The sequence below is a fragment of the Drosophila guanche genome, unplaced genomic scaffold (genome assembly GCF_900245975.1).
Source record: "Drosophila guanche unplaced genomic scaffold, DGUA_6, whole genome shotgun sequence".
NCBI classification, from domain to species: domain Eukaryota; kingdom Metazoa; phylum Arthropoda; class Insecta; order Diptera; family Drosophilidae; genus Drosophila; species Drosophila guanche.
Window position 1 is genome coordinate 11,860,007 of NW_022995743.1, and position 14,203 is coordinate 11,874,209.

Genomic DNA, 14,203 nt, shown 5'->3' on the forward strand with positions numbered 1-14,203 from the left:
CGCACATTTGCCTGATTTACTCGCGTCTTAACGATTTCATTTCGCGACGTGGTTTCCATCATGATAATCATTTCCTTTCCTCCTACTCGCCCGGCACGCAACTTGGAGCTCCGCTACACCCACGTATCGTACATGGCTTTCAATTGTCATGAGCAGCTTTGGCTTCCGGGGCGCACCTCCCCGACTGGCGGATGCAGGTCAAGGCCGAATCAATTCACTTGCGGAATCGGAATGGATGCCGCCCCGCCCCCGCAGCCATACGGCGAAATGAAGATTAATTGTGGATGGTGGCGTCTACTTTTATTTTGCGTCTACATTTATGCTAGCTGTGTGTGTGCAGGGTGTGTTTGTGGTGTGCAAAGTCAGACCTTGGATAGGCCCTCCCAGCGATCGGGCACTGTCAGAAAGTAACGATCCATGGCATCAATGAAACGGTGCTTATAGCGCTCTGGTGACACCACCGTGGGGTCTTTGCCCTTGCCACCCAGCAGACCCGACTGCTTAAAGATCGACTCCATGCGCTTGTCCAGTGTAAAGGTGCGAATGTAGTCTGCAAGGGAATAAATGTGAGCATGCCAAGAGCCATTCCTCTGCCTTTGTGCACACTCACCTATGATGCCGAGGACCAGCATGCTGTTCTTCCTCTCCAGACCCACCAGCAGGGAGTAGTCCATGACGCCATTTCGCTCCAGGAACGAGCAATCCCGCTGAATGGCGTCTCTTAGAACGGTTTTACTGTGCGACAGCACGTACAGAGGCTTCGACCAGGACACTGCAAAAGGAAATCGAATGACGAACAGTTCATATTTCGAGAGGCTGCTACTCACTCTGCACCAGATTCTCGTCCAGCAGCACAATTTCGCCTTGCTGATTGGTTGGGTCCACCAGTCGATTGCGCTCGGAGCCTTTCAGGTCAAATTTGTTGGAAATTTCACAGCCGTAGAACAGATTCTCCATGACCATCACAGAGCGTTCCACAAAGGAGCTGCCAAAAGAAACGAAACAGGATAAAGGATTAGCCAAAGGACACAAGTCTAAGGGAACTCTTTCTTACTCCTTCTTCTTGACGCTAACTTTGAACACGCCAAAGATCTTGGCCAGCAGCGTGGGCAGCTGCAGCTGCTGGCACTTGGCAATGTACTCAAAGTACTTCGGGGCAAAGGGCTCAAAGATGGTCATGTCCTTCGAGTTCATCTCCTTGAGCACAAAGCGATCATCTGCGGTAGTCCAAAGCGAATAAAGAAAACCATTTTATGGCATTGCATTTCATGGCAATAACCTACCTAATGTCTTGCAGAAACGCGATCCAGACTTGCCGCCGCGTGCCTCCCACTGCACACTGTTGCACAGACTGCGAGCCAGGGCGATGCGTGACTCCTCCTCCATGTCCGTCGCATGCTCCTCCGAGGCTCGTGCCAGAGGCGGGACACCGCTGACGTCGCTGGGTTTGCGCACCAACTCCATTTCTGAGCCCGTTCGACTTTGTGAGATTCTCAGCTCCTCCCGCATCTTGCTCTTCTCCAGCTTTCGGTACAGCGATCTGTCCAGCTTCGGCGGCTGCAGGCTCTTGGCTCGCATGCCATCAAACTCGCGAGCAAAGTAGATCTTGCAGTGGAACTGGCACCCATTGTCAGTGAATGCCAGCGACACGTGTGGACTCGGTGATTGTGGCTGCGCCTTGGTGCGCTCCTTAACCTTCTCCTCGGATTCGTTAGCGGTGCTGGCAGCAGCGGGAACCACTCCCCCTGGCGTGGCACTGGTGTTGCTGGAGGTGCGCGACAGATTGGGGCTGCTCTCTTCGGCATCGCTCAGGCCCTCGGGCAGCGGCACTTTCCGCTTAAGCAGCGGACTGGAGTGGCCAGCAGCTGGGGCCTCGCTGCTGCCGCTGCAGGTACTGAAAGCTTCGTCCAGGGCGCGCTGATAGTCGGCCGAGGTCAGGCTGTAGGCGATCACAGAGCTGAGATCGCTTTCGCGCACATGAATGGGAATAGAGCCCAGGGGCAGGGTGAGATGATCCTGGGCAGGGAACGGAGACTGCAGCGGGTTGGCCTGATTAGTCGAGGGCAGCAGCTGTGTAAGGATGCTCCTTATGGACTTTTTGTCCGAGTGCACGCTCGCCGTGGAGGCCAGCAGCTGATCGATGGAGAACTTCTTGTCCACGACCGGTTGACTGCCGACAGCCGCCTCTGTGTCCTCCGACGGACACTCCACTGGGGCGATGCTGCTGCCGTCGTCCCCTGCTAGAGCTGGAACCTGCTCCGGCCGCAGCTCCTCGGTGCATATGGTGCCCGCATCGATGTGATGGACAACAGCCTGCTTCGCAGACAGCTTCTGGGCCACCAGCTCGATCTCCAGCAGCCGTGGGCCCCACAGCTCAATGCTCTCGGCCAGAGCACGCCGTGCCATGGACAGAGCGTCGTTGATGTCGTACGCATTGGCCCGTCGCTCCGTCAGCAGCGTGTGGACAATCTCGATCTTCTGCTTAAAAATAAACTGATCGTGAGTGAGCATCGTCTTTAGGTTCTGCACCAGCGGCGTGTTCTCGTCCTCGGTGGCCAGGTCGGCGATGCGTTCGTGGATCCGCGTGTACACCTCGTGGCCGCGCACCGAGAAGTGCTTGATCTCCTCCTGCACCTGGTTTCCCTGGAAGGGACGCGGCTGATCCAGCTGCAGGGTCAGCGGTGGCAGATCTGTCTCCCACACCTCGACGGGCGTGTACTGGAACTTGGCGCCCACGCCACGGAAGCTGAAGTGGTGCACGTAGTCGCGGTGGAGCGAGTGCTCGCAGGGAGGGCTCTGGTCGGCATCTGCAGGCGGCCGACGCTTGTAGGCGTGCCCATGGAAGCGCATTTCCAGGTACTTGGCCAGGGAGAGGCACTTGGCCGAGTCCGAGAGCGGAACGGTGGGCGTGGTGGCGTTGCAGATGCTGCACCATGAGGTGAAGTAGATGCGCTTGGGGTCGGAGCGTGTCAGGTCCTCGGTGAGGTAGACGTGCACGCAGCCCAGCGAGTGGACGTAGCGTCGCACATGGCCCAGCATGGGCAGGTTGCAGGAGGGGCACATCGAGTTGAACAGGCAGCAGTAGCGCTGCAGGAACTGCTCCAGCATAATGTCGTACTGCCCGTAGAACTTCATGTCCAGCAGCATGGGCAGCTTGCAGAACGAGGACACACCCTTGGGGTTGTAGTGAAAGCTGCAAAAGAGCACGGGCAGCCGCTGATGGTTCTGCGGATCCAATGCGTCTCTGTACAGCTGCTCTTCGCTCACCTTCTGCGGCCTCTGGATGATCTCGGGCAGCTTCTTCTTGGGCCTCAGCACTGTGAGGAAAAAGGAAAACGATTTACAAATGATTTTCTAGCTATATTGAAGCCTTACTTGGCGCCTTGCCCTTGGGAAAGCGACCGCCAAAGGATCGGAACTCGGCGAGCTTGGTCTGAATGTCGCGATTGGTGGCTGGCGCCGTCAGTTTCATCTTTACAAACTCGTGCGCCGGCAGCAGCTGCAGCTGCTGTTCGTTTTCCTTGTTGCCCAGCTCCGATTTGGCTTCAGTGTCGCCGCAGCTCTCGGAACGCTCCTGCATCGGCGGTGCTCCTGCCTGCGACCACTGCTTGGAGAAGTAAAGTTCGGTGGGAAAGAGTTTTCGCAGCCTACAGTTGCGTCCCTGCTCCGTCTCCAGGTAGGGCAGCGGAAAGGTGAGGAAGGGGCTAACCGAGAGCAGCGTGGAGCTGAGTGCAGTGCGGAAGCGATTATCGTAGCGGGTCTCCACGGCCAGAGCCTCCACCACGGGCAGCACATTGCTATTGCTTGGCGATGTGGACAGAGTGTCAGCTTCTGTCGATCGCAGCGGATCGGTGAAGTCAGCCACATTCTCAACGACAATGGACGTGACTTTATCCTCCGACTTGCGTTCCGCAATGGGCTGTGGCTGGGGCTGCCGCTTGGACGATCCAGTTCGGAGTTCCGCCTCTGCCTCAGTTTCGGTATTGGGACTCGCCTCCTTTGAATCGAATATCGAGGCCTTGGGGCTGAGCGGCTGCGCAAACTCGTTCAGCAGAAAGGACATCTCCAGGCGCCAGTTGTAGCGGGCAAAGAGAAGGGCCGATGCCACACGCTTGACGCGCGTGAGCTCCGAGTTGCTGCCACCGCGCAGCAGACAGGTGTAGCCCCGAGGACTGGTTAGCTTCTCGAAGAACATCAGCGTCTTGCCGTTGTAGCTGCGGATGTAGAAGTCGTTGCAGTAGCCCAGCTTCGGCATGGTGATGTTCGACTCGATGGAGCTGACAATGTCGCACTGGAGGGTGCGCGACAGACGCTCCATCACGGACATCTTCACGTCTAGCACAAGAGTCACTCCATAGGAGCGCAACAGGTCCTGGGCAATGCCGGCCACGTTCTTGTGGACGAGCACCACGTTGGGGGAGAAGCTCATGATGCGGGCACAAACGTTTCGCAGATATTCCTTCTCCTGCAGCAGCACCGTCTCGATGGTAACGAACTTTCCCTCGATGCGCTCGTAGACAATGGGGCACTGGAGCAGCAGGATGCGCGGAAAGGGCACGTGCGTGGCCATGTCCTTGTGCGCTACGTTCTTGGAGAAGGCCACACCGTGCACAATGGTCGAGTCCTTGCGGCGGCCGCCAGGCACCTTCTTGAAGTTCACATAGTTGCGAATGTCCATCAGGTCGTTGGTGCAGTACTCCGGCTTGAAGTGATTGGCCGCCGTTGAGCAGAGCATCTGCAGCACCTTGTCCCACTCCTGGTCCAGGTTATGGGCGCGCAGCAGTTGGGCCAGCAGCTGCTCCTCGTGATCGCAGTACGACTCGAGCAGCTTTGATGTGGCCGCCGTGAAGCACATGTCATTCTCCAGCTCGATATCCTCGGCCGAGTGGAAGCTCAGCGAGACGTCCATGGACTTGGGTGGTTGCGGCTCCCCGTTGGGCGCCTCAAACTGCGGACTGATGGCCCGCGATTCGTCCGAGCTGCTGTTCTTGGCGAACTTGTAGTGCAGCGTCGGCTCGAACTCGGTCTGCTCGGGATCGGGCACGATCGGCTCTAGGAATCCAGCTGCCAGCATGGCATTCAGTATGGCCACCGCCTGCACCTCGTTGGCCGACTTGTTGTTGCTGTTGAGGAACTCGATCAGCACCTGACCGCAGTTCTGGACAGGCAGATCCCGCTGCATCTCCTCGTGTAGGGTGATGAGAGAGTTCGACTGCTGCAGAATGTTCTTGCGGTCGTCAAACGAGAGCGTCGTGTAGTTGGGCTGCGAGCTGAAGCGCTCCTCCTGGTAGCCCAGCGAGGTTTTTCGCGACAGTGGCACTCTCTGCTGCTGCGGCGTGGCATTGGGGGCACTGCTGCCTTGGACCTCCAACTTGTTGCTGAGATGCTGCTGCAACGCCTGCAGATCCTGACCAATGTCCGAGCTGGAGGCCTTCAGAAAGGTGAGCACTATCTTGGAGCAATAGTTGCACACCTTCAGATCCCCATCGCAGCGGATTATCATGCCGGGCACCATCTGATTGCAGCACTTGGAGCAGAATATCTGGCCGCACAAACGGCAGTGATGCTTGCGTCGAAAAGTGGAAAACTTCTGTGCGCAGTCGTAGCACTCTTTGGCCTTCGAGTCGGGCATCCAGAACCTCTGCTGCTCCGTGTCCTTGTACTTGCGCAGATCCTGCAATGAAAGTTTAAATTATAATTACAGCAAACGCTCGGACGCCGTCGCTCGCTCACGTTATTGTTTTTTGTGGCCACAATGTCGCTGATGTGCTTCAGCACATTGGACACGGTGCGACCCTGATTCGCTTCGCTGCTTAGCGGCTGTGCATCGACACGCTCATTGGCCTCGGACTCTTCGGTTTCGGCTGTGGTGCTTCGCGGCTCGCTGTTTGCCCGCAAACTCAGCGATGTCGGCGGCTGTGGCCGTCTCGAAATGAGGCTGCCCAATGAACTGTTTTCCTCCACATCCGCCACTTCGACGGTGGGCGTCTTGCTCTCGCTGTAGAACTGCGACTTGCCCACCTGTACGGGCTGAGGGCCAGTGCTGGGGCTGGCGCTGCTGCCACTGGATATGTCGTTGACGGTATTGTAGCTCTGGTTGTAAACATTCTGGATCTTGTTCACCACACGGCCGAACAGCGACTCCGGTTTGTCCTCGAAATTCCGCGCGAATTCCGTGAGTTTGGTGGGCGAGTGCAGGTGCTGATGGTGGATGCTTGTGCTTCTGCTGCAATTGTTGCTTGTGCTATTGTTGTTGTTGTTATTCATGCTGGTGGGGTGTTTGTGTTGAATATAAAACTTGTGGGGCTAGAAAGGTGGGCGAGGTGGTGCTCGCCCGCGGACTGTTTGTCCTTGGTTAGATGGATGTAATATTAAGTTGATCGATCAGTGCCGCATCGGGGGCCAGCGAGCCGAGCGCCAAATCAGTCCACTTCTGTTCCTGTAAAATATCGAACAGGCACGCAAAATGTTTGCCACAAAACCCATAGCCAAAATTAGCGTCGTTGCTCACCTGTTCGCTTAGAGTTAAATGTGAATCACCACCGTCGGCCTCCGGGTCGGGGAGCTTTTCGAGTGGCACTAGTATCTGATCGAATGGCAGAACTTCCATGCGCCAGGCATTGTCTACAATGTCCAACAGCAGATCATCGATCGGTGCCTGCAAATGCCCAAAAAGAATCTTTACTGGAACGCCCTCTCACTTGGTATGTAAATTACGTCATTTGGTTGCTATATCTAATTATCGCAAATACAAATGCCTGCTGGAGACACACGTATTGTTCGCGTATTTAGATTTTTATCACAATGGGTTTTCTGATAACCGAGCTTTGCGACTAATTATTATTAGTGCGAGGCGATAATTTGGTTTGGACACACACTCACAGGCACAGCAATTGTGTCTCCCGCTTTAAAACAATGCAATGAATGCCACAAAAACATTCAACAAGCGGGCAAATACTTCACCAAGAGGATCTTGGCCACTTACCTGGCTATCCATAACTTATGAAAGAATTTAATCTAAGATACGCCAGCTTTTTAATCAAACAGTTATTTGTTTTAATTGTTTATTTAGCATCGGCTATTGCGACGAACGACAACACGAACAGCTGTTATTCCACTGAGAGAATATGTGATGTGATGCGAGTTAATATTCCTGTATTTCGAAATTCCACTCAGGAATACCAGCTAGCTAACACCGCCAGCACTGAATATATTATTTACCACGATCAATTAATCAAGTTCGTAATAGATTTGCTAATTTTAAAGACCTATTTTCAATTGATTATCCATAAAATAGGGTTTAATCAAGATGGGATTGATGGAAAATTCATCAAATTTTATTATTTGCAATAAGAAATACTGGAAAATACTTATAAAATATGCAAGGTGTGTGAGCTAAACAGGGTCAGTAAAAAGTTAAAATCAGTGTGACCGAGCACACATCGATAGAATCAGTAATATATCGCAAGAGCTGTTTGTAATTTATGGCAGCCCTGGATATCGGTGTAAAATCTAATTGGCGGCAAGGCTTTGAAATGATTTTATATAAATCGACTTTTTTAAAACAAACTAACAAAAAATGGATAGGTACACTTAGAAAAGAGGTATAATATTTATTATTTGATATCATATTAAGCATAAATATATCCAGCATTCAACGTATCCGATAGAAAGATATATTAAATCATATTTGGGAGAACTTGAACCGTCAAAGAGTACAAATTAATTCTCTCAGTTTCCGTTGCTTTTTTAGTGGTCCTCTATCCGCGAGTCCTCGGGGTATTCAAAATGTCTGCAAGAAAACCAAAATTATCCAATGCAATCAGCCAATATACATAGAAATCTTTATTTAATGAATTATCCGTTCATGATTTGAGTGTGCCGCCACCTCGATCTGTTGACTGTTCTATTGAATAACTGACTAGATGCAGCATAGCGCTCTCAAAGATCGCTTTTCAACTTCAGCTATGCCGACATCTTGCCAATTTACCAACAGATGCGATACGAGACGAAGCGAGAGGCGCGACGATTCACAGAAACATTCTCACAGGGCACAAATTATTCGCGTTTGGCCAACAATATTTTTGTCTCGGACACCTGGCCGCAAGACAGCTTTTATCAATGAAACGCTTGTTATTTTGAAAAGCACTTAGCATCAGGTCGGTCTTCTCTCGGTGGGCCCCCCGAAGCCGAAGCGGAAAGCGAAGGCGAAGGCGGAGGCGGAGGCGAAGGCGAACCACAATTGTAATCCGTCGGTGCTGAAGACTAATTGGCAACTGATTTCGAAGCCGTGCGACTGGCTCAGCACCACACCTCGGGCCGGACGGCAGCGCAGCCCCAAAGTCGCCCGCAATTGAAGAAGTTTCAATTAGTTGGCATTTGACACTCGCTCACAAGCGCACACAAGCACACACCGATCGCTGTCTAAAACGGGGACCGAGGCCCGAGACCCGTTGCCAGCGCACGCACACTTCGGCAAAGTGGGGGTGCAGGCACTTGTGTTGGTGGTGCGCGCACACACACACGCACATCTTACCTGTACATGCGCCAACGACAGGTAGCCGCTGTCGCAGCAACAGCAGAGACGTCGCTCCTCTGCAACGCCGCCGCTTAAGCGTTTTTAGCGCACAGCCGCCTGCCCGGAATATTAATGAACTCCCTTTTGGAGAAAAATATGAAATGAAATAAAATTTAGTTGCCAACAAAAGCCGTGTCCACATCCACGTCCGACTTGGATTGAATCGAATAGAGTCCCTCTCCAGTCCCCCCGGGGGTTACTGCCGTTTTGGAATTTCGTCGCTTGCCGCCGCCATCGCGCATCGAAACAGACCCAAAATGCATTTTGCCCATGATCCGTGCGCGCATGTGCCGGCCGCCGCTGGATGTTACCATCGATTGCTGCTACTTCCGCTCGCCAGAAGGGAGCGGTAATAGATCTCCAGACAACGATTACCACGAACTGGCTGACAGTCGTTTGTTCTGTTCAGGTTCTCAAGTTTTCTGTGAGCCAGCTATAGGCTTTACATTACAGATATTTATTTATGCACGATTATACAAAACAGTCACGTGTCGCGGTCTTCTACATACTCACAAATAACAATTTCTGTGCTTACACTTATGTACTCGCACAGATATGTTTCTTGTATACAATAATCGTATATAGAAGCAGCAGGGAATGTTACTCGTGGACAATACCAATCGCTGGACTCTTCTAAGCCGGATAAGTCTCTGGTTTTCGTCTCTTCTTTACTGATATCCTACGCACCTCGTACATACCTCTTTTCCTTTGCGTGTGATTCAGTGTCTGGAGATCTTTGGAAAGTCATCATTTGAATATTATTATTCATATGCACACGACTCACGTTTTGATGGCTATAAAGTCGGCAGCGCATGCACGTATAAAGACAGCCCATTGACAACGATATGGCCAAAGCGAAACCCATTGAAATGCCAAAAAAACAAACCGAATAATGCAGATAGATGTATGTATACTCCCCCCGCATTCCATTTGGCAGTACTATTATACAGGAGTATGTATGCATATCAGAGAAGGCCGCCGCAAGCTTTTCCTGTATGTAACTCTTCACAATTTCTCCCATTTCCGTATTTGTCATGTCCGCATATAATTCTGAGATCAATATGCACAGCCCAAGCGCTCACGGATGGATGACCAATTGTTTTGTAATATCAATACCTTGTCTATTAAAAAGTTTGGGGCCGTCCCCCATTTGTACAATGTCGGGATGTATGCGCTTTCTACAACATTTAGATATCTACATATGCAGAATGGAAGAAATTAATTTTAATAAGCCATTTGGTATTTCAGGCAGGTGCCTAATCGATGATGGCATTTCTACGGGAAATGCTCAGCCGGTGATCGTGATCCCATCTTTGGTTACATTCAAATGAATACAATTAAGGATGAGGCAGGAAGGCTACAACTAGAGACAAGGACTGAATGCATAGCAACATTCCTTTTAGAAGGATTGTTTTATTATATTCATATTTATTTATTAACCCAATTAGTTTTCCAAAGAAATTCCTGTTATGCTCTTTAGCGTCTTTAGTTTATTGTTTTAACATTCGTGTTAGAGAATTTGTGTCTTTCCACACAGCTAACGTACATATTTGCAATATTACATTCAAGAATCCAAGAATACATAAAGTTTATAAGGATGAGGCAGGCAGGCCAAGATTAGAGCAAAGGGCTGTGCGCTACTCATGGAAACATTCCTTTCAGAAAGAAATTCCTATCAAAATGTTTGTTATTCACATAGGAATTTATGGTGTAAAAGTTTACTTATGTATCTACAAACTATAATTTGTATGCGGCGCTTAGATCATATCCAAATGGGAGACATGCATATGTACATATGTAAATATGTATTTATGTACATATACATAGGTAAAATATGCATTTCGCGTATGTCACAGTTGCATAGCTAGATAATTCATTTATTAAATGCATATTTCTGTATTGTTGAAATAGCTGGGAATATTTGTTTAAGGCTTGGAAATGAATGATTTACATTAATTAATTAAGTATGAACATTTAAAAGTTGATAACAATCCTCGCTTATCGATTTCAGATTTTCCAAGACATCATACATACACATCAACATTCTACATGGGATCTACATGTTCGCAGCGGCGTTTCGCAGCACTGTGAACTCAAATTTCATTCCGCACACTCACACAATTTATGCTTTTTGACCTCTTCGGCTTAAACCTTATTTTATTGGCAATACAGTAAAGGCAAGTCGTGAAAACCAGCAAATCTTATGCAGAATTGATTCATCGATTTGTTAAAATTATAGTTATAGCGCTGAGAATGCTATTTAAATAAATAAATTAGTTTTCATCGGTATATTTTGAAAATGAAAAAGTATATTTCGGTTTATTCTCGAGGCCCTCACGGTATATTTTAGCGATAATCCCGAGGTCACACTAGAACCCACTAGACCCACTTTGAAAAAAAAGAACATAAATAAATAAATAAATTATATGGGGCCGAAGCTGAACTTGAGATCGGAATTGGAACAGTTATTTGAGAAAAAGTTCCAATACCAGAAACCGAGGGGCGATGGAGTCTGGGAGCTGCCTCAGGAGGAGCAGCCGCTGTTCAGCGAGTATTACCAATGCGAGGCGTTGCAGAATCTTAAAGATCAACTGAACGCGGTCAAGAGCAAGCTCAACGACTATGGAGTGCAGGAGTGGAGTTCGCACACGAATCGCCGGGACCCGTCTGGCGAGGTGCCGTGGCGCCTGAAGAACGAAACGAAGGCGGAGTTCGTGACCGTCGCTTGGTGCAAGCTCTTTGAGTGCTTGCATCGCTATCCGCTGGTAACCCAGCCGGTGCTGAACACTCTCCATCTATGCGAGGCGCCTGGCGCCTTCATTGCGGCCCTTAATCATTACTTGCACAGCACATACGCTAAGGATGAGGTCAGTTAAAACCACAGATGGGGGAATTAAATTAAACACTTATTCTTTTGTTAGATCAAATGGCGCTGGCGCTCGACCACTCTTAATCCCTACTACGAGGGCAACGCCTTGAACGAGATGATAACCGACGACCGGTTTATATTCCACACACTGGACAATTGGTTCTTCCACAAGGATCTCACGGGAAATCTCATCAATGTGAGCAACATTGAACACATGGTCAAACGCTGTGCAGAAGACTTCAAAGACAATGGAAGTGGAGGCGTTGATTTGATTACCGCCGATGGCTCCATTGACTGCGCTGCCCAGCCGGACTGCCAGGAAGAAATTGTCGTTCGGCTGTTCTTTGCCGAGACCATTTGTGCGCTGAGAATACTCAAATCGGGCGGCAAGTTTGTGGTTAAAATGTTCACACTCTTCGAGGCGTGCAGCGTGTCGCTTTTGTACATGCTAAACTGCATCTTTGAGCAGGTGCACATCTACAAGCCAGCCACATCGAAGCGCGGCAATTCGGAGGTTTATGTCATCTGCCTGAACTACCAGAAGGATACGCCGGGTCTGGAGCGTCTGCTGAAACAGATGCAAGACAAACTCGCTCAGCCAAACGACACCATGGTCATGCCTCTGTTTGCCAAATCCCAAATTCCCAATGACTTCATGATGCAGCATGAAATAGCCTGTCGGCTGTACATGAAACTTCAGACGGACGCCATCGAAAGCAGCATCTACGCCTACGAGTCCAAGGATCGTTTATATTTTCGGCACCTGCACCACTTGCGCGGCCTTGTCTCCTCCATGTACTACAATCGCTACAAGGTGCAGCCCCTCGACGATAAGCTGTGCATCGTGGACAAGGAGGCAACGAGCAAGGCGCTAGGATTCTCAGTGCCCATTTACGGGGGCTCCTACACGGAGCGAGAGAAGCTCAAGGACGGCGATCTGCTCAAGCAGATATATTGCCTGCGCCGCGAGTTCAATCAACTGGAGAAGTGCCCCAATGGCCTGACCAGCTACAGGTATGATGTCAACGAACGACAGGCACCCCTGGCCTTGCGTGTCTCCAGGGGAGCACCTGTTAAGAGACTGCAGAGCAGCCTCTTTGCCTCGGAGCCTGTACTCTTGCTGCGTCTCCGCATTCTCGACACTTTTGATCTCGATCCCGTGTGGCAAACTTCTCCCAACTGCCAGCTGAATGGCCAAACACTCAACTTTCTGCCCTGCACTGAGGGAGAGACCTTCCACAGTGCTCAGCGTCGGTTCTTTGTGGCGTTGTTAGAGCATTTGCGCGATCAGCGACCACAGAAGATTGTCTTCCACAAGTTCCTGTTCCTCACCCACTATGCTGCCTCCGTGCTGCTGTTTCTTGTGGAAACTGTCTACCAGGAGACCCACTTCGAGAGCAATCAATTGCAAACGGTAACCTTGAGCAGCCCAAACGAGGCGAGCGTCGATGAGGTGCTGGGCCTGCTCAAAGGCGACACGGAAGAGGAGGCGGCCATACACAGTCTGGTGGATATCAAGGAGCTGCAGAAGAACAAGTTCAGCAATGCACTCATCCAGCACAACAACAACGTGCTGCTGTCCTGCTTCCGCCGAATGCTGGGCGAGGAATCGTTTCCGATGCCCATCGTCATACCAGCCGCCGAGCAGCCGTCGATCGTGCCCGGGATTAAAGAGACGCCGCCCATCGATGGCATTGCGTTTTAATGTAACGAACTTGTATTTCTCTCTTGCATAAAATTACAGTGCTACAATTAAAAAACTACCCTTCCTACGGATCCTGATCCTTACAAATTGGAATTGGGGAGAACTGCGAAACTTTCTACTGCAACGAAACGAAGTTACAACATTAAAAAGCTAATTGAAAAATCACAAAAAGGATAGAACTCGTAGACTAAGCGTGAAATAATTTGTTTGCCCTCCGGCCCACGGTGTGGACACGCAAGGGGGGATGAAAGGGATGGGTTTGGATGGGGTTTTAGTTTGGTTTCGTCATCCTTCTGCGTTTGCTGTTTGTTGGCTGCTCCTCGCCATTGCCACAGCACTAATCCGCCGGACGCTTTTCGCTGTGCTTCTTGGTGTAGTCCTCGGCATTCTTCACGAACTTCTTTCTGTCCTTCAGGAACTCCTCGGCCAGCTCGGCGCGCAGTGGATGCTCGGGCTCTGGGTCGTTGATGAGCGCTATCAGAGCCTGGACGACCTGCTCGGTGCGCGTGGCCGGCTTCCAGTTCTCGGTGCTGATGATTGGCAGGCACACCTGACCCTTCTCATCGATATTGGGATGATAGATGCGAGTCTTAAAGTTGATCTTTGGCGGCTTGAACGGGTACTCGGCCGGAAAGTTGATCTCGATGCGGAAGGCGCCCTTGTTGTACGGCGGATTGTCGGGCACAATGAGTCCTGTCCAGCGCAGCAGGTTCTCATCGTCGGCCTTGATGTCGCGGAAGGATTTCAGTGTATTATCTTGCAAATCGCCCAGCTCTTTTCGAAGACGTCGAGGCGCAGTCATCTTTTTTCTTCGTGTGTGTGTTCGACTACCACGACTGTGTGTGTGCGTGTGTGCACTTCGGTGAATGTCAAATCGATGGAATCAGCAGATATATAGCTTCTTCGGGTGAGTAAGGCAGCGCTTATGGGTCTCGCTTGTAGCTAGGGGGGGTTCCTTTTTAGGGCGGAGGGTAAACTGTTTTTTCACTGTTCTGCAAGCCTTGTTACCTCTGAGTGTGACCGCTTAGGTATCGATTAAATATACCGCCTG

The 14,203-nt window shown here is 50.6% G+C and overlaps 4 protein-coding genes across 4 annotated transcripts; 1 reads left to right on the forward strand and 3 right to left on the reverse strand.

Moving 5' to 3' along the window:
- Window positions 1-274: 274 nt before the first annotated feature.
- On the reverse strand, window positions 275-6,401 carry LOC117591950 (putative 1-phosphatidylinositol 3-phosphate 5-kinase). Its single transcript, XM_034285365.1, has 7 exons — window positions 5,734-6,401; window positions 3,376-5,674; window positions 1,284-3,317; window positions 1,055-1,217; window positions 828-985; window positions 611-772; window positions 275-550 (listed from the first exon to the last, which is right to left on the reverse strand). Exons 1-7 carry the CDS (start codon window positions 6,265-6,267, stop codon window positions 363-365), a joined length of 5,538 nt encoding a protein of 1,845 aa, XP_034141256.1. The 5' UTR covers window positions 6,268-6,401; the 3' UTR covers window positions 275-362.
- LOC117591966 (anaphase-promoting complex subunit 13) lies at window positions 6,254-7,097 on the reverse strand. The gene is made up of 3 exons (XM_034285403.1): window positions 6,986-7,097; window positions 6,512-6,658; window positions 6,254-6,439 (listed from the first exon to the last, which is right to left on the reverse strand). The coding sequence occupies exons 1-3, from the start codon at window positions 6,995-6,997 to the stop codon at window positions 6,356-6,358; spliced, it is 243 nt and encodes an 80-aa protein (XP_034141294.1). The 5' UTR covers window positions 6,998-7,097; the 3' UTR covers window positions 6,254-6,355.
- A 3,851-nt stretch (window positions 7,098-10,948) lies between these two features.
- LOC117591955 (cap-specific mRNA (nucleoside-2'-O-)-methyltransferase 2) lies at window positions 10,949-13,235 on the forward strand. The gene is made up of 2 exons (XM_034285379.1): window positions 10,949-11,445; window positions 11,500-13,235. The coding sequence occupies exons 1-2, from the start codon at window positions 11,005-11,007 to the stop codon at window positions 13,150-13,152; spliced, it is 2,094 nt and encodes a 697-aa protein (XP_034141270.1). The 5' UTR covers window positions 10,949-11,004; the 3' UTR covers window positions 13,153-13,235.
- LOC117591965 (ubiquitin-conjugating enzyme E2 L3) lies at window positions 13,133-14,175 on the reverse strand. Its single transcript, XM_034285402.1, has one exon. It carries the CDS (start codon window positions 13,952-13,954, stop codon window positions 13,490-13,492), a length of 465 nt encoding a protein of 154 aa, XP_034141293.1. The 5' UTR covers window positions 13,955-14,175; the 3' UTR covers window positions 13,133-13,489.
- Between the last annotated feature and the right edge of the window lie 28 nt (window positions 14,176-14,203).